The sequence below is a fragment of the Gekko japonicus genome, unplaced genomic scaffold (assembly GCF_001447785.1).
Source record: "Gekko japonicus isolate JY-2015 unplaced genomic scaffold, Gekko_japonicus_V1.1 scaffold415, whole genome shotgun sequence".
Lineage (NCBI taxonomy): Eukaryota > Metazoa > Chordata > Lepidosauria > Squamata > Gekkonidae > Gekko > Gekko japonicus.
The window spans coordinates 577,267-598,076 of NW_015173136.1; the positions used below are offsets into that span (position 1 = coordinate 577,267).

Below are 20,810 nucleotides of genomic sequence, written 5' to 3' on the forward strand. Positions count from 1 at the left end.
GTCTGTCAAATGTCATTCAACTGTGCCCTGACCTGGATAGCCCTGGCAAGCCTGGTCTCATAAGATCTCGGAAGCTAAGCAGGGGCGATCCTGGCAAGTACTTGGATGGGAGACCTCCTTGGAATACCAGGGCCTGAAGGGCCAGAGGCAGGGCTATCAAGTCACTTCTTTGAATGTCCTCTGGGTCTCAGCAGGAGTCGCCAGAGGTCACCATGACTTCCAGGCACGGGCACACACAGAGACGCAAATGCAAAATACCAAAAAAAGAAGAAGTGGTAATTCATCTGTGATTCCCTAATTTAAACACTTTCTATAATTTTTAAAACTAATTTAAGCTGAGGTAAACAAGAAGAGTTTTGAATGTTCTCAACAATGAAGAAGAAGGCAACTCACTTGGTCTTTATCTATGAAATACAGTATTGAAGAAAGCTTCAAGACCTTATCACAAGATAGTGTTTTCCATATGCTTACAGAAGCATGTGAAAACCCTTTCTTCCATAGACACTTTATTCAAAATCTTTGGAACAGATTATAGCCCCTCTCCCCAGCCCTGCCAGGAATTGTTTACCTTCGGTTTGGTCTAAAGAGCACGTATTCTAAAGCATGTGTTGAATTATTTGCAGTGGAGATGAAACTGAAGAGAAGGAAGACAAGGTCAGGCACTCCAAGAATCTGTGTCAGCTGTTTATGGATGATGTGTTCTCTATATGACATTTGCTGTTGAGTATTTCTCCTAAATCTGTACCATCCAATAACATTCTACAATAAGAGAGAGGATAAACTATTAACTGAAGGATAAAGATGGTATTATCTGTTAATACTTTAAAAGTACAGCCAATATTCCTAACAAAGCCAGCATGACTCCAGTATTCTTAAGCATAATTATACTGTTTACCGAAGTAATGGAGTTTTCTAACATGTAATGTCTCACATTTAAGGTAACACTTGTAATTTACATAAAACAGAATCTCCTCACATAATCTATAATCCCATGCATAATGGAATACATTTTGTGATGCATTTACTTTAGAAATGTGTCCACAGATACCTGTCACTCAGCATCTAAACCTGGGCATAATAGCAACATACCTTAAAGACCACTAATATTTTGCATTTTTAGAAATACGTTTTCTACAATCATTTTTGGTTTTACTAGTTATTAAAGAATCAACATTCATTTCCATTCTTATTGGTAGTTCCTACCATACATCTTTGGACACCAACCATTTTGCATAGGACACCATTTCACAAAATATTCATGGAAGTCCCCTTGGTTTTAGAAGAAGTCTGCTATGTGGCTTTGACGAAGATGAGTCCAAAGGAGTCAAGCAAACTGTGGCTTAGCAGCTCCAGGTACTCCTGAATGATTCAGATTATCTAGAGCCATCTGAAGTGGGACAGGGTTCAAAACTAAGACCATTGCCTTGGCCAATCACCTTCACCTAGACAAGAAGGTTTGTGATCCAGGAGCTGATCCTCTGGAGCCACTTAGCAAATTTTGATTGCACTGACTCTTGAACTGAACTCTGCAGTTTAATTCCTATCTCAATGCAGATGGTGCTTGTAGATGGTTGGTCTTTCCTGTGGAAACTCTTGTGGGGGTATACAGAACTCCATCTACTTTCCCATGATTTTTAATATCTTTATGAAACCCTGGGGAAAAGTTATCTAGAGTGTCCATATGCTGATCATGCTCATTCCTAGTTTTCCTTTCCATCTGAACAAGATGCAATATTTTTGCGCTTTAGGTTGCTAATGGGTTGAAATTCATGCCAGACAAGACAGAGTTGTGCATAGCGAGGGGTCCTTGTCCTGGAAGAGTGGTGGATTTGTTTGCTCTCAGTGAGGGTCACACAGTCAATTGATAAACAGCCTGTTTAAACAGAATTTCTCCTGAATCTGAACCCAAAGGCAGGGGCCTTAACCATGAGCACACCCTACTTTGGCTTTGATAACAGCTGTGCCCTTTCTCGGAGAGCAGAGATTTTGACTGTGCCTCAACCACACTCCCATAATGAGCCACTAGGTGACTGGATCTTGAACATTTTAGATCAGAACAAGGCAGCTATTAATACTTATGATGAATATTGGTGAGCACATAACATATTCTACAGGAGTGCTGCTGGCTATCATTTAGAGTTCTAGGTCCCAGTTCTTACTTTTAAAACACCTTTTGGAGCACCTTCCCTATGAGGAAAAGCTGAAGAGCCTGGACTTTTCAGTTTAGAAAAAATATGACGGGGGGGGGGATGATAGAGGTGCATAAAATTATGTATGGGGGTAGGGGAGAGATGACAAAAGAAATGTTCTCCCTCTCCCAAAATACTAGAATTCTAGGACACCCAATGAAGCTGATGGGCAGTAGATTCAAGGTGGACCAAAGGAAATACTTCTTTACACACAGCAAGTGATTAAAATGTAAATTTGCTGCCAGAGGGAGGTTTGTGCTGATTACCAACAATTCCCCCCTCCCTCTTCAGATCTCCACTAGGCTGTTCCAGAGGGTCCAGTCTCTCTTTCGCAGAGCAGGGCAGGCCAGTGAATGAAGATCAGAATTTGAGAGAGCCCTCCCCCCATGGTGCTAGTACTCAGTACCAGTGAGCACCATCACATACACACACACAAAACAAAGCCCAGGACAGCAGGGCCAGGAATTTGCCTGCCTTGGTGGGCACATGGTCAACTAAACATGGCAGAAGCATTTGGTGAGCACTTTCCTTGCTGGATGGTTCTGTGGGTTCAGACCACCTATCCCTTCTGCGTGTGCTCCCCTGTGTTTGGACATCTGGCCATGCCCAATGAATGTGTGGGGAACCGAAAACACCACTTGTGATGTGGTGCCTCTTTAAGCCAGCTCCAAGTCATTCTACGATGAGGTGAGTATTCCTGGGGAACGCTTGACAGATGTGGTTGTGTGACTGCGCCCATTTGATCTGGAGGGGAGGGGTGGCTATGTCGGGCCAAACGGGCATTGCCAGCTTTAAAAGGGGATTAGACAGATTCATGGAGGATAGGTGTATCAGTGGCTAATAGCCATAGTGACTAAAGGGAACCTCTGAATCCCAGTGCCAGGAGGCTGCCTCAGTGGAAGGCCTTGGCCTCTATGCCCTGTTTTTGGACCTCCAGAGGAACTGGCTGGCCTCTGTATGAGACAGAATGCTGGCCTGGTCTGATCCAGCAGGGCTCTTTCTATGTTTTTAAAGTCCTATATGGGCTGGGTTCATGACGTCCAAGGGAGTACTTTCTTTCTATTTGGATCTCTGCTCACTGAAGGCACTCTTCCACATAGAGGCAAGACTTACTTTAAAGTGTTGTAAACATTTCAGGTAGTGGACCCATATTTGTGAACTTGTTACTGTCTGAGATGCCCCAACTCTAGGTGATAAGCCTGTTAAGTGGCACTGTCATGGTTGTCTTTTCAGGCAGGCCTTTAATCTCTGTATGTACTGGAATTAGGCACTGCAGGTTTCTATTAGCAATGCTGGTACTAGAGATAAATTGCTGATTGCATTTGCTACAACTTTATTGTTGTAAATTAAAAATGAATGCTGTTTATCTCCTACTTTTGAGAATTTATTTATACTGATATTAGACGTTTCCAAATAATAAACTGACTGCTTCTGCTGCAATGAGTGAACACTGAGAAAGTACAATAGAGCATTTCATGCATCATCTTTCCTTAGCATACATTCTAAAGCCACCCATTTGATATACATGCCTGTCTTTGCACTGAACACAAACACCACCCCTCAAAGATGACATAAATTATAGGCACTGCAGATGAAGTATAGCAAACTTTTGAAGTACTTAAGACTTTCAGCCATTCCCTCATGATTCATCATGAGCAACCAACATTAGTTGGAATTTATTCTTGCAGCATGTTAGTCATTACACACACAAAAGAACAATTTTAGAAATATATAAACCTACTTTTCGCCGATCCTTGAGAATCTGGTCCAAATCCTCTTCATTGACTTTGCCTGCATAGTCATAAAAGCTTAGGAAAGAAAAAGAAGAAGCTTGGCTTACATATCATAATCATATATAATGGAAAAGCATACACTTTATGGATGTGTATCTAGGCTGAATAGACAGCTCATTCTCTGTACATTATCTGTACATAATACGAACCACAGAAAATTGTGGGATTTTTAGACAACTAAACAATAAATTTGGCCCCTTTAAAACAACACTGCTACTGTTATGGCCACTACTACCATTTCACCAATAAAAGATACACAGCTTGGAGACAATGAACCATCAATGATTTTGCTCCTACCCTATCTTCACTGCACAGGGCCCCTCCCACCACTTCCATGGCTTTTTGTCCCCAAAAATGCCACAACTCCAGGAATCATCTTTCTGGCATTAAGAGATTGCTGGGAGGTGAAGAATTTGGGGAAATTTGTTCATCTTCCACTGCTGGCTGGGTCCAAGTCAGTGAACCTCTCTCAACTAATTCTTGGGGAAATGATGCTTGGAAATCTTGTTTTCATGCCTGCCAGCTGCTTTAGTAGTAAGAGAAAAATTCACTTGGATGAACTGCACTTATATACCCTGCATAAACTGGGACACAAAAACAACACATATAGGATTGTCTAAGTGTTGAACACAGCAAACTCATACATCTTTATAAGGAAGTAGGCCTCACACTTGTGATATATCATTAGACAGATTTCAGGAGTGGAGCCTCCTCAGATAATGCATATAATTCAGTGCAGGGGGTGAGTGAGTATACCGCAGTCTAAGGCTCACTCCAAGACTTATATGTGTAGTCTATATACAGCAGGAACACATGTATACTCAGATGCAATATTTTTATGTATTTCAACTTGAGACTGGCTTATAACATATTGCCTTTTCAAAAATATTCAGTCAGTCACAGATACAGTATTACAGTAAAAAAAATCAGAACATCCTTATTTCTCTGAGTGGTTGTTCCCCTACTTAAGGTAGTCTGCCTGGCATTAACTAGAGCCCAAGCTTTTTCTATAACAGTTCCCATCCTATGGAATAAGCTCCCTGAGGAAGAAGAAGAAGAAGAGATTGGATTTATACCCTGCCCTTCACTTGGGAGTCTCAGAGAGGCTTACAAACTCCTTTCCCTTCCCCTCCCCACAACAGACACCCTGTGAGGTGGGTGGGGCTGAGAGAAATCTGACACAAATTGCTCTTTCAGGAACATCTGTGCCAGAGCTTGTAACTGACCCAAGGTCACATCAGCAGGTGCAAGTGGAGGAGTGGGGAATCAAACCCGGTCCTCCCAGATTAGAGTCCACACACTTAACCACTATACCAAACTGTAAGAGGGGGACTAGCTTTAGAAATTTTAGGAGATGCTTCAAGGCCATTATACGTGCTTTTAATAGGGGGAGACTGCACACATTTTCTTGGGGAGATGCAACTGGTTGGATTTTTATGGTATATTGTTTTAAATTTGGCTTTTAAGTTCCCTTGAACCACAAGGAAAACATACATTAAAAATGAGACCTATCAAAAATGCTTTCAGCTCCAACTCAACTATCGGAATGGTGGTGGCTAACCTTTAAGTACCTCACAGAAGTCACTGGCATGCTAAACATTAACACTGATATTTATTTCGTTAATTGATTCTCCATAGCCACTAGATGTAGAAATTCAGAGGAAGCAAGGGAATAGGAGACCCTTGCAGGATAGGCCCATGTCAAGCCAACATTGTGCAAGATTTGGGAAAACAATAAGCCAGGACACAGGTTAAGCAGGCTGTGCTAGTTTTCTGTATTAGTTTAGCCCAGTTTTGCATTCTTTTGTGTGTATGAAATCCTTCCCTGTTTTTTTTGTCTCCCCTTCAAATAATTGTTTACACCTTCCCTTCTTACTGTTCCCCCCCCCGATAAAATTAAAACTTGTGGTATTGAGAGCCTTACTGTGTGTTGCCCCCAGATTGCTCAGCCATAAAAGGACTGGGTTATGCGTAGGCATGTTTGGTTGGATAAGGGGCAGACGGATACGGGTGAGATGGAGGGGCAGAAGTGGGCCTGTCAGACTCTGCCTCAGATATTTTAAAGTGACAGGTGGTGGCAGCCACCCAGTGAAGCACGTGAGCTATCATTTCAGAGACAGACAACAGTCAGATGGCTCCATGGAGACTGGGGATGCAGGGTCGTCCACCACTGTTTCTCCCCCGTCCTTCCTGGAGTAACCATGACAAAAATATACCCTGTCCTGGAGAGCATTTGAAAATTTTGCCATCTGCCCAATTCTTAGGCTCCTTTCAGAATGATTTTGTACTTCACTGCACCAAGACTGGCTGGTGGCAATTTTCTGCTCAGCGTTTTGGTACAGTTAAGAACGAGCATTTATTCCACCTACATGTGTGAAAAAAACAGACTACCATTGCAAGCAAATAAATTATTAGAACTGGCAATGTCACAACTATGTGTGTATTAAAGTGGATCACTGAAGATTAGCCATTACATGTTCAGACCAAGATGGGTGCAAGGCCTTGAAATATTTCTGTGTACAAAGGCAGCAGAAACAGAACACACTACTAATGCCAAGCACTATTTAATAATCTTAACTCTTAAGTACACAGGCCTACTGCTTTCAGCAACCAACACTTTTAATTGGAAGGTTATTCCTACTAGCTTGATGAAAAAGCTTCATACAAATGTTTTGATCAAAAGGAGAAAAAAATGAATCTGAGATGCACTTTTTGCTGTTGAGTTGAAGCCGGCTTACGGCATACAGGGGTGTCAAGGCAGGAGAAGTTCACAGCTGGTTTGCCATTGCCTGCCTCTGTGTTGCAACCCTAGATTTTCTTGGTAGTTCCCATTCAAGTACTAGCTGAGGCTGATCCTGCTTAGCTTCCAAGGTCTGACAAGATTGGACTAGCCTGGGCCATCCAGGGCAGTGCAAGACCCACACTGAGTATCTTTAATTCACTAAATATAGGGAAATCTTTTCCCATCATTTACTGTGTCTTCTCTTTTTCCTATGTCAATTATCTAATGAATATAATGTATCCATAGATGTCAGTAGTAAGGAAAAATCTTGAAATATCGCTCAGATTACTCCACTTACAAAATTGCTGAGTATAGCATTACTTATGCGATGATACATATAGTAAAAATTTACTTCCATGCTCATGACATACTGACCTTCCAGGTCTGGGCCATTTCCACACGGGTTACCTGCCCCATTTCTCCAATCCTTCTCAAACCTGCTTTGTTGTGAAGTTTTGGGAAAGATTACAGTAAATTTTGGATGGCTGCCATGTGGGTGAAAAACCAGAGTCTCCCTGACACTGTCCCAGAGTGGCCCAGAGGAAGGGGGATGGGCACTGCTGAGGCCTGACAAGTGGAAGTCCCATTGCCACGGTGCTGTATGGGTAGCTGCACCAGCAGTGGGGAAACCACACAAGTCTATTCCTCTGTGGAAACAATCCTAGTCATGGTCTAATCAGTGCTTCCTCTTATTTTATGCAACTGGTACCTCATACTCAGTAGGACAACCTAACTAACCTAACTAACTAAAGTACATTAAAATATTACAAATTAGACTAGGTTGGAAGCTCCTTCTGGTCAACATAATGAGTCTTATGAACACATGATTCATCCCATCTACATTGAGTACAGAAAAAATAAGGTAAGAATAACTTACCTAAAGAGTTTTGAACAAGGCTCGTGATTATGGATTTCTGTAGTAAGAAAATACATTTTAGTTGAAGTTCAATGAAGAAATTCTAGAGGAGCTGTAGCTTCTCCAAGTGCGAGACACTAAGTAAACAAGGATTTCTGTCTTCCAGAACAAACACTGCCTTCATATTTATAACAGCCTCAAGTACCAGCCTCTCCCCCAAAAACCAAGAGTGTAAGATCTTTAGATATGACTTATTTTATTTTCCCCCAACATCCCCAGTTGAAACTCATGTACTACTTGGAGAGGATAGGAGAGGGATTTGTAGTGGGATCCAAAGAACTGATAGAAATGTCATAAAAGCAGGAAATTGCTTAGGATTTAACCCTATATCTTTTTCTAATTCAAATCTGGTAATTCAAATGGACACAATCTAGTTATCATATCATGAAATGTTTTTCAAAGTTGGGCATTATATACCTTACACTATGTTTCATAAAAGTGATTGCTTTTTATCATGATGTAACAGAAATATTTACTCGTTCTAACAATAATACATTGAAATTTAGGTTGCAAATGCATGTCCATCACTTCAAATCCATAAGAAGCAAGACATGAGGCTCTTCTCTTCACCAATTTGAGAAGATATTCTGCAATGTGATCTCATAAAAACCTGATTTTTTGGTCATTGCTGGCAATAAGATGGTATTTCCCACTTGGAATTAAATTTTTGGCTGAGATTCCAGCCACCCCAAAATCACTAAGCACATCAAGAATTGTTAAACTGGGACAAGGAGACCAGTTCCTCAGAACATGTCAAACACAAAGGGGATTGGATAGGCACAAAGTTTGCCTTTCTAATTGCTAATATACTTAGGAGTTATGGCTTTCTAAAACAGTGGTTGTCATGCTACTGCCTGCTGAAAACGCAGAAGGAAGTCACCAGTCCAAAGCACATCCAAAGAACTCATTTCACTGCCTCCCTGCAGAGCACTGTAAATTGCAAAATGCACATAAAACTGGAGATTACAATATGCCTTCCATCACATGAGAAGAAAAACCAGAAATAATTTTAACTTTATGTTTTATTTGACTTCTTACATAGGTGACTTCATAATCTGATTTTTTAAAATTTAAATTATATGTATTTTGGTTCACACCATTTATAAATCAATAAAACATACATGTACTTGTCACACAATTCTGAGAGATAACCCAAAACACTAATTACAAGTTTGACACCGGCAAGCTTGCTTAAAGTTGCATTAGCACTGGCACCCACTCAATGTTATTAATTTTAGGAAACAGTGAATCTTTAGAAATGGCGCTGCACTGCATGCTCCATCTTAGGAGTGGCTGGAATGAACTGAAGCAGGAAAGTGGGAAGGTAAGGAAACAAGGTTCTGCTAGAGTAACTCCATCAGCACTTCTTCAGAACTGAGCCCCTGCAGGAAGATGAAATCATGAAGTGCACAGTCTAATAAACTTTGAAACACAGTGAATTATGCTCTCATTGAGGCCTCTCATTTAGTTATTATTGATATAAACCTAAAACCTGCTAAGTACCTTGCAAAAATAAGACTACAGTCTAGGGCTGCACAGAGACATACAATCGACACAGAGAGAAGGGTGATCAAGGAAAGAAAATAAATTATCAGATGCTGGACTAAGAAACCAGAACAGCCTAGAAAATACAAATGAAAGCTAGAGATAAAAATCAATATGAAATAAGGAACAAGTCTTAAGTGTTTGAAAAAGAGAGCAACAACAAGCTCAATAAACAGTAGAAAGGGGAGAATCCTACGCTACTCAATTTTCACTTGCCTGAGAAATACTAATGCTACTGGCCCCACCTATGACACTCATTTCCATGTGGCACAAAATAAGAGAAGATAAATCAGCCTTCATAGAGGAGGTTTAAGAAAACTGCATCACTACACACGTAAGCAGTGCCGACCCCAGTGATTTTACTGAATTTCCAGTTCAGTAGTCCTTGTTCCCTTTAGAGAATGAATCCTATTTTAAACTGCCCAAACATAGGGTGATAGTTTGCAGTTCAGCTGGAGAACTACTGAAGTGGAAAACACAATACCAAGATACACATGGATGCACATGACCTAGCTACTCTTTTATACAGAAACAAATCCACAAATATGCACCTGGGACTAGTTAACATATCTCAAGGGGAAATCAAGTAGCATAATGTTGGGGTAGGAAGAACACATGAAACTAACTTCAGCTTCAAGATCTCACTGGAATCAAACTGACTTAACTGCCCTGTTCTTCAAAGAATTCAGCACCCATTAAGTACTTAACAGTAAATGAAACCAAACAATACAAGTTGTGCTATCAGTGATAGCTCTTCACTATCAAAGATGCATGTAATTCACAAATTCTCAAACAACCAAAGTAAAACATTTTCCAGCCCTTTAACATTGTATGTTTTAAAGATACTACTTAGGACAGTTGTGGGGAAGAACAAACAAACTGCAGGATGGGTGTTCAAGTCAGTTTCAATGAGAAACTTTACAACACTTAATGAAAAATACCTAGTCAGCACAACTTCTAAGATTTATACATTGTTTTTCATTTGTACCAAATATGTGTTTTATTTAAAAACATTCATAACCTGGCCTTATAAGACATAAGAACAGCAGAGCTGTATCAGCCTGATGGTCTATCTGGCCCAGCACTGTGTTTCACAGTGACCAACTATATGCAGCTCAGAAGGTGTACAAGCAGGATACAAAGGCCAAAACCTCTTCCTGTTCTTGTCTCTTTGCACTGTGTTACTGCCTCTTAAACTGGAGGTTCCATCAGCCACTGTGGCTAATAGTAATTGATGCCCATATTCATGATGAATTTGTCAAAACCTCTTTTAAAGCCAACTAGTGCCTATGGCAGTAGATTCCACTAGTTTATTATTGAGAGAAGAATTACCTGTCCTGAATCTACTGGCCCATCAATTCATTAGGTGCTCCCCAAGTTCTAATATTGAAGGAGAAGGAAAAAAGTTAACTACTTTCTCCATCCATGCATGCTTTTACTAACACTTATATCATATCCTCCCCATTAGGTTTTTTCCCACTAAATTAAGAAGTCCTCGTGTCACATATTGCCCTTCCAAGAGCCAGAACATCTGGCATCTGCACCTTCTTAGAAGGGTGGTTATGTGACATCAAACTCCTTCATCTTTCCTCATACAAAGTGCTCTAATGTAGCAGACAGCCCTCTCCCAGACCCACAAAATCCTTTTTGATGCACATGGTATTCTAGATGTATAGATTTATTATGAGGTCACAAGGACAGTAATGATACTTTATTTCGTTTTCAGACCTTTTCCTAATAATTCCTAGCACAAAACAAGGTCTCTTTCCTGGCCAGTTGCTGCAAGTTCAGACCTCACCGGTGTATAAATTTAAGATTTTTGACTCCACAGCCATCACTTTACCATTTCTCACACTGAGTTGCATTTGACAAACACCGTTCTGAAGTGATGCTTTTGGAGCTCTGGACCATTCAATTTGTGTTTTCACCGTTTTTAATTTGGTGACATCTGAGAATTGGGGCATTTTGCTATTAACTATGGATTCCAGATAATTTATTAACTGCAACAGTCTTCCCTGTGAAACCCATGGTTTAAAAACTCAATTGTCAGAACTGGCTGTTTACTTATTCTCTACTTTCTGCTTAATCAGTTCCTCCCTGGCTTCTAAGTTTACTTAGCGCCAAACTAGATGTTACAGTAGCCACCGGTCCAACCCATAGCTGCTGCTACCATTTTAAAGAAGAATTTGGCCATTCAAAAATGCCATGAGGGCCCAATCCTGACTGGGCCTGCAGCGCAGCAAGACTTGGAAATCTTGTTTTCCCCATACCTGTGCCTTTTCAAGTGTTGAAACAGCCATGGCCCTGCAGCATTTTTAAACGGCCACAATCGTCTGTAAAATGTTGTTGGCAGCCATGGTCAGACTTGCGATCACTGTAACATCTACTTCTGCCCTCAAAAGCCTTTGGTGAGGGAGCATATAAAAGTTTTCTACACTAACCAAGTATGTAATGTCCATTCTACTGGCTCACCACTGTCATTATGTTTGTCAGCTCTCTCAAAAAACTTCTAAAGGTTGGTGAAACAGGACTTAAGGCAGCTATGCTGATTCCTCCTCAGTAGGGCTCTTAGGGCTCATTTCTCTATGCAATTAACAAAGTTTTTCATGACTTCACCTAGAACAGAAATTAGGCTAAATGGCATGTCGTTTCCTGGATCTTCTTGGGGTCCAGTTAAAAAGAAAATGGCAATATATAGCCTCTAGAAGGGAGGCTTATCTTAGTGACAAGTAGCATATTTTTTGTAAGGAGACCAACAATTTTGCATTTTAATTCCTTAAGGGTACACATTATCCAGATTCAACAATCCACTTTCAATTTGTCTGTTAGGCTTGGAATTTAGTTACTGTCACCTGAATTTGAATTAATTTTTCTGACATCCCTTCCTGGGAACAGCAGCTCCAGTGTAAGTAAGTAATTACCCCACAACTTCCATAGAAAACCAACAAAGAATTCACTCATTTTCTCTACATTCTACAGCTTCCTTTAGCAATCCTCTCACCCCTTGGTTACACTGCTGCTCCAACAGCTTCCTGGCTGGTTTCCTGGTCTGACAAAATTATCGTCTGTCTTCATGTTTTTTGCAACAGGCACTTCATATTCTCTTTTTCACCTGTCTTACCATCAATTTGTATTTGTTTTGCTAACACCTGTACTCATTCAGGTTCATCATGTTTGCATAAGACCTTCACTTTTTAAGAGGACTTCCTGTCATTCCTTGTTAACTATGCTGGCAGCCTCCTAGATATGGTAGTACCGTTCCTTTTCAGCATTATACATACAGTTTTGTATTCCTTTTAACTAAGTCATAATTTGAGAAGTTTTCTCTTACCAAATCAAACACGATCGTTTTGGACTTTTCAGGCAAACTTCCAGGTATATAAAGAAAGGTGACCTTAACTGCACCGATCACTGTTCCTCAATCAGTACATCACCACTTACATTTCAAGACCGAGTCCAGGGCTACTTCCTCCCTACTTAGCTCCATCATCAACTGCTCCAACACACACTTAAGCCTGGTCTAGATATGCAACCGAATGAAGTGGTGAGGAGATGGCAGCATGCTGAGGTGGTGGAATAGACAGTAACACTTCAGATAGCAGGTGCAAGATCATAGTTTTCTAGATCCTGCTAAATTGACAATTCCCTGTAAGTGTAAAAAAACCAGCACAACATGAAAAGGACCAGCTCTATCCCAGATGGGCTAATTATTTGGACAGACCTTTTACTTGGGAGCGCATTAAAAATGCAACATCCTTCACCTACAGCTTGACATGGTACTTCCGCTTTTGCCACCTCAGAATTTCCATTTCATTCCACTATTTATCTTCCTCAGATATAGTATCCTAAAATGCTGATTCTGTATCATATGCTGAACACTCACATTTACCAATCAATGCAAAGGGAATTTAACTCACCCATTATTACACAACTTTCTCCTCTGATCCCCCCCCCCCCCCCCATCAAGACCACCTTCAGAGTTTGCTTATGTAGGCAACAGTATGTTCAAATGGTAATTCCTGATTCTGGAATTTCTGCCCACAGCAGTTTTAAGAGAGCATGTAAACAGATAATTTGAGCCAGGTAGCCTGGTTAATTGACTAATGGGTGTACATTTCTGTGCATTTGTGGAAGTAGGCTGAGTTCATGCTGAGATAAATTGTGTTAGTCTTTAAGGTGCCACTGGACACTTGCAAACAAACTTTAAATTAGGCAAGGCCTACAGAATCTGTAGACACAGTACTACTTACCAATAACTTGCAGAAATTCAGTGTTGCTGATTTGTGAATCACTAATACTAAATGTCTCTTCTTGTCTTACTTCACCAAGAAGAAATCCTTCCTAGAAAAAGGAAAGGCTTTTTAGAGAGTGACAAAATGACAAATCTGTGACCTGTGACTGAAAGTGACTGATCTAAAAACAAATCCAAAACAAATACATGTATTTTTCCTGTGTTGAGGTCACTTTACATATGGCATGGAAGATCGCCTCCTAATAGTTAATGCAGGGGTGTCAAACATAAGGCTTGGGGGGCAGAACCGGCCCATTCAAGGCTCTTACCAGGCCTGCAAGCAACTGGTATGTATGGAAATATAATATACTCTCCCTTTTATGGTATTCCCTTGGGGGAAAAAAACTAGTCTTACATATGATAGAATACAGTTATTGGGGCTTTTGTGGGCTCCCCAGTAAATCAATTGCTTTTACTCCTAGGAATCAAAAGCTTTTGTTTATATTTTCAGTAAAAAATAATATTGTTACTGGCCCGGCCCAACAAAGTGACATTTATGTCAGATCCGGCCCTTGTAACAAATGAGTTCAACACCTCTGAGTTAACGTTTGTAAAAGATGCATTTGTTTTGGATTTGTTTAGTAAAAGATGCATTTGTTTTGGATTTGTTTATAGATCAGCAATTTTCAGGCGCCACCAGGGATCACGGACTTGATGACCACAGTCTTGAAAGTGACTGCAACAAATCCTTCTCTGAGAGGCTAACTAAACTTGATATGCAAAACCATATAAAGCAGTTATGACCTTAATATAAAATAAATACTTCTTCAGGAGATAGTATTTTAAAGAAGGGAAGGGGGAAGAAAAGAGGTACCATGAGAAATACAAGCATTTTCAAATGAATCTGCTTAAGTCCAATACTTCAGGATCACTGCTTTCTCTATGAGCAGTGTCTACCCCCTGCTCTCACAGCAGGAGTCTTGTTTGCATCCCTTCCATGCTAAAGGCATTTTATCTTAAAAGTTTCATACAAAGCATCGTGCTTCTTTGAGAATTTGCAGGCCTACCAAAAATCAGATGAACCCCAGAAAGAAAGCTGTGAAAATGAGAACTAGAGGACAAAGGCAAAGCATGCTGATAGCAGTTTCAAAGCTCCTTTACTCTCCGTTGAATGTCTCAAGCACAACTAAGGAAACTGAAAGCCAGAGGCTTAATATAGCCACCACAAACAATAGCATGTTGCTCTGTTCTGAAAGAATAATGTGTTAGCGACATAATAGAGACCTATGAAGTGATACCAAAGAACACACAAAAGTCACAGTCCAGCAGCCAGAACTTTCCTATTTTCAGTTTTGGAACAGCTGGCACTTCCAGAAGTTTACTTTCCAAAGCAAAGAGGATTCATTCATGTTTCACTAGATCAACAGTCAAAGTTGTTTAATGTGAAGACAGAGGTTCTACAAAGCACTAAATAACTTCAGATTATAGCTGTAAAAATTAATGATGGAGAACAAGAACATGAGACCTTTCTTTGCTGTTTAAGTTAGAATGTTTGCCTATTTAAAAAGAGTTTAAGTTAAGAAATAGAGGGGGGTCTGCAGTGCAGTTTATATTCTGTTGCCTTATAACTAAGACCATTGGAGGGGTTAATTAACCCCAATAAATGGCAGGTTTGAGGAATAATATTTTTCAAAGTTTACATTTGAAACCAACTCTCAAAGTGGCCTCAGGGCAACTCACATAAAAACTAAATTCAAACACAATTAGCAGCAATCTAAAACACCATTCAGATGCAAATCAATGTTGTTTTCAAAGACAGCAAATAATGGCTATAAAAGAAGGCACACACAGCATTTTTATGAAGCATTATGAAATTAGAGTTAAGCACTGTTTAACCAGAGGGGCTTAGTTTCCGTCTAAAAACACATGATTAAGTGCCTATTCTAACATAACGATTGCCTCTGCAGGTGTGTTCTGGAACAGATCTCCCTTGAGGAACGCATATAGAAAAATAAAACTGAAAACTCCACATGGAAGTCTTGAGAAGTATTTTATAACATTTCTGTAGATAAACATATTTTACTGGAATGAGCTCTTTAAACACACAATTAGAAATGAACTGCTGTATAAATATGCTCTTTTAAGAGAAGCTTCAGAAGGCCAGTAAGGCAAAAAAAGATGGGCTCCTGACACTGCAAGTGACAGCACATGTAGACTGCAAAATAATACAAGCAGCTCAATCATGCATAGATTCAATTAAATAGTTCATCGTTTAGTGTCAATTCATTTCTCACCAGATTCCAGTAATCCAAAGACATTTTTCAAACAAATGATATAATCTGTGCCTCTGGCTTCCAGCATGGCTTATTTCTCAATTTATCACAACTAGTATCCCTACAACAGCATTCCAGAGATATGATGCTTACTGCATTTTCAGATCTTGGAAAATGTGTACGTTCTTTAAACCAGCCCTGAAGCCATGTCTGGAGATATGCACCTCCCACAGCAAAGTGTTTAATGCCTTCTAAGGACACACTCCAATGAACTCCCATTCTGAGCAGTTGTAAAAGTATGACCTGAAATTAGAGCTGGGGGGGGGGGGTTAGGGAATCACTTTTTTCTGAGGACCTTTTCCCATTTGAGATGGAAAAACTGGAAAAGTTGGGTGAATACTGAAAAGAAACTTCTATGAGATATTTTCTCTTTTAGAATTCCTATGGCATTCTCTTATAGCATTCCTATGGCAGGATTTTTCACATTCAAAATGTATAGCACATTTTAGTGAGGAGCACTAAAAAAACTATGAAATTTCACTCATTCCAAATGAATAGCAGAGGAAAAAAATGGGGGGAAGTGAAATTTTGGGGACTATTGGAGAAAAAGCCTCTTATACTGTAAAAGAACAGTTGGTTTTTAGGCTCTGTTTTTCTCTGCCCGAAGGAGTCTCAAAGCGGCTTACAATCACATTCCCTTCTGCTCCCCACAACATGCACCTTGTGAGGCAGGTGGGGCTGAGAGAATTATGAGAGAACTGTGACGGGCCCAAGATCACCCAGTAGGTTTCATGTCCACCACTCTTAACCACTACACCACACTATTTTCAAGATTTTTTATTTAAATGTAATAATTATGGCAACAATTAAATAGCTATAATATTTGATGATGATACATTATTAAAGAATTCAGTGTTTTCACAATGTTAATATCCAACCTGTTGGTAGTCCTACCTACTGTGACTCTTTCAGAGTTTGTCCAAATAATATACTCTTCTTTACTACAAAATTTGTTTTACCTTCAGTATTTATTTTTTTATTTCCTCTCCCAATAGCAAAAAATTAAAGATACAAGTGCTATGGACCTTGAGCTTGTTTGGAGGTTCTAGCAGGGGACCGCAGCTATTGTATACCCTTGACCGAAGAATGGTACACTCTTATCTGGGATAGTCATCCTCTTCGACCAAACACACAGCTTTGGGAGGGATGCACATGGAGAAGTGAGGAAGGTAGGGGACACCCACCTAGCCAGCCAGATCAGCCAAATCAATCCTGGCGATCAATGGGGTGACAGATGTTGCAGCCAGATCGCCCTCACATTCAACAAATGCTATGGTATCACAGGGTACAGCAGTTTACAGCTCTTTACTGAGTATACTTACAATTTTTCTTACTTTTAGATATTTATACTTTTAAATTCCATCAATATGCCAAATAAATACTAACTATGCTAACTAGGTTATAAACAATGCATTTTACATTGTTCCACAAGTAAAAGAAGGTTAAGTTTGATAGGAAAATAACTATTGCATGTATTTCAATTATTCCCAACATTTCTGTTGTTTCTTCCCCAGGTTCCCCCCCCCCCCACGGCTTCAAAATTTTCAGAAATTTTACATCTGTGTATAGAACACAGATAATGTAGGAAATGGGGCACACTCCATGCATGTAGGGAATGTGTCACAGATATGGTGCACAAATCTTTGCATGAATGCCATGTAACTGAACAAGGTTCACTGTGTACACTAAAAGATAACTCTACAAAATGACTAAGTATTTATATTATGTGACTGGGGCAGTGCAGGGACTTGCACTTTAGTTCAATTAAGTTCTTTGCATGCAGGCTTGCAATTTAAAGTTAAACTGAGCACATTAGGGAAGTAAGGGAATGGGGAAATCAATTGGAGAAAGAGAGATGTGTTTAAAGGCGACACTTGAATGAAAGTAATAGAAAAGCACTCCAACAGGAACAGCTGCAAAGCAAATGTAGGGAAGCGAAAGATAACTATGTTTAACTAGAAGACTGATGCCTACAGAGGTAAAGTAATGCAAAGAGGCACACAGGGGAGGGGAGTAGATAGGAGACCATGGAAACACCTTAGGACAATCACCTGCAAACTTTTCAGACCTGGACCCCATCTTTACCTCAATCTGTAACTTGAGACTCACTTTGCTTCACGTCTACGGTTATGTCCTTCATTCCATTCTCTACACTATGAACATACATAGCTATGTTATGTCCTTCATTCCATTCTCTACACTATGAACATATGAACATCAGCAAACTAGTTTTGCAAATGATTATGCAAAACTACTCTAATCTGTAGATCTGGGATAGGTTTACATGCTTCAGTTGTTCTTAAACAAGCAAACAAAAAAGCAAAAATCACCCCACAAAATAATTTCATTTGACTTGTGCTCAGATGCTCGTCCTACCCCTTGACCTAGAAATAACTGAAATATTGTACCACCTTGTCTCGACACCCATGACAAACAGCCCTGCTACACTTCCAAAGTGTCATGTGCCATCATTTGAAAATCACTGCATTACTTCAGTCTCTACATCATATTTAATTAATCAGCCAAGCAGCTTTCAACTCACAGGGACTCTGTAGATCTCCTGGAATCCAGCTATGTTTTGACTTATTTCCTTTTCTTTCTAGCCTAAGCCCTCAGCTCAGACAACTGGAAAATTCAATGGGAATGCATTCACTGACTATGTTTCTATACACACTTACTAGGGAGTAGGTCACATCCTTCTCAGTAAACACACATAGGATGAAACAGTGCAGTGGCAAGAACCCATGGGTGGACTCCAGAAGTTTTATTTGGCATAGGAGGAAAGAATGAAGGTGAGAAAACAAATGGTATAAAGGAAAAAATCTTTAATTATTGTATAACCCCTATGTGTTTTGCGCGCAGCTTCATTGGGGAATCAAAATAGTACAAATATAAAAGTATATTTAATACATCATTGCAAAAACAATTAAAGCATATTGATAAAAAGGCATTTCCACAGAGAAGAAGAAACAGAGATTGGATTATACCCTGCCCTTCACTACCCGAAGGAGTCTCAGAGCAGTTTACAATCTCCTTTCCCTCCCCACAACAGACACTCTGTGAGGTAGGTGAAGCTGAGTGAGCTGTCCTGAGAACAGTCCTTGAGAGAACAGCTTTGAAAGAATTTATGACTGACCCAAGGTCACACCAGCAGGTGCATGCGGAGGAGTGGGGAATCAAACCCGGTTCTCCCAGATTAGAGTCCACGCTCCTAACCACTACACCATATTGGAGAGCATGTGCAAGTTGCAATTCACAATAAGTTATTTATATTAAGACAACTGAACTAACCGTAACATCCACTACATATTACAGAATCACATGAAATTCTACATTTAAATTGTTTAAGACTCATACTGATCTTCAAGATTCTTTTTAAATCTGTTCCGTACGTACCTTTCAGTAGAGTGAGCTGTCTGGGCATGTCTGCTGAAAGGTACATATGGGAACGGATTTAAAGAGTCTGGAAGGTCGGTATGATTCTTAAATAATTTAAATGAAAAGAGCATAAGTCCAGTAGCACCATAAAGAACAACAAAATATGTAGCATGGTATGAGCTTTCGTGAGTCACCGCTCACTTCTTCAGACTCACGAAAGCTCATACCCTGCTGCTGCCACATATTTTGTTAGTCTTTAAGGTGCTACTGGACTCTTGCTCTTCTCTGCTGCTACAGACTAACATGGCTACCCATCTTAATTTAAATGAAGAATTTAATGTGATTCTGTAAAATGTAGTGGATGTTACTCCTAGTTCAGTTACCTTAATATAAACAACTTATTGTGAATTGTACTCTGCACATGCTCTATGAAAACTGCCTTTATTTAATCAACATTTTGTTTTTGAAATGATGTATTAAATATACTTTTGTATTTGAACTATTTTGATAGATTCCCCCTGACAAAACTGCAGGCAAAATGCATAGGGGTTATACAATCATTAAAAATTCTTTCCTTTGAACCATTTGTCTTCTCACCTTCATTTTGCCTTGGTGCATCCCCCCTTTTTTCTACATAGGAGGAAAGACGACAACTCAGCAATTTGGTGCTAGGACTGACCTCGTCAATTTTTCACTCACATGCACACAAACATTTCTCACACAGATTGCAATTATGACACCACCAACCAATTCATATCTGTTCAATTATCTAATCCAGAGGTTACAAAGAGAAATTAAACATTTCAGTAGCAACATGACACCTTTTCTCTGAGCGTCCAGAGGTTACAAAGAGAAATTGCAGATTTGTTTCATGAAGAAAACAAAATGTGAGGAGTTAGCCACATCCACATAGCAACAGCTCCTAGATTCAATAAAACACCTATCCACATCAAACCTGGTTTAAGAATTTTAAAATACAAACACACACAAATATATATAAAACATAAATGTAAGTTAGCCCTGGATTTCCCACAAGGATCCTCCCCAAAAAACTCTCCTCCAAGTAACACTATAAATTCTGTCTATGCTGTAGCTCCTCATAACCACAGTGTGTAAGTCAAAACGCCTCAGACTGGACATCTTATTGGCTTGCTGCAATCCACGGCTTCGAGCCACAATACTCCCACAACTTCTTATCCCACCATTTCTGCTATTCCCTCCCTTGCGGCTTTATTACCAGGCCAAGCGATGGCTCTCCACAACGCAGGCTGTACCCTCACCCCCAATTTATAACAATATCCCCTTGAAGTTTCCATGCGCCGTTTTTCTTTCCGCATAACCAATCCGCCTAAATGATTCTTCGGGACTCTTCTTCTCCTTGCCCCATTTCGCTTCCTCCGGCTGCCTTCGCTTCCTCCCTTCACACCCATTTCCTCTTGTCCATCCCCACCTTCCTTGCCCACGAACGGGAGACAAGCGCTCGCCTCACAACCCACCCCCGGCGTCCTACTCTTCCAGGGCCAGGCGACGAGGAGGCTCGAGGACTTACGTGGTCGGCACTGCTGTTGGCGCTGCAGTAACAGACGGAACTGAATGTGTAGCCAGAAATGGAAGCCGCCATGACGGAGCCCCACCACCACCTC

At 40.2% G+C, this 20,810-nt stretch overlaps 1 protein-coding gene across 1 annotated transcript in view; it reads right to left on the reverse strand.

The window, feature by feature from the left end:
• The window catches only part of FAM175B (family with sequence similarity 175 member B), a 35,338-nt gene extending 14,533 nt beyond the window's left edge, over nucleotides 1–20,805 (reverse strand). The window contains 5 exon segments of the mRNA XM_015422196.1: nucleotides 569–759; nucleotides 3,931–3,997; nucleotides 7,642–7,678; nucleotides 13,476–13,566; nucleotides 20,717–20,805. Of these exon segments, the coding sequence (XP_015277682.1) occupies nucleotides 569–759; nucleotides 3,931–3,997; nucleotides 7,642–7,678; nucleotides 13,476–13,566; nucleotides 20,717–20,788 (458 nt within the window). The 5' untranslated portion in view covers nucleotides 20,789–20,805.
• Between the last annotated feature and the right edge of the window lie 5 nt (nucleotides 20,806–20,810).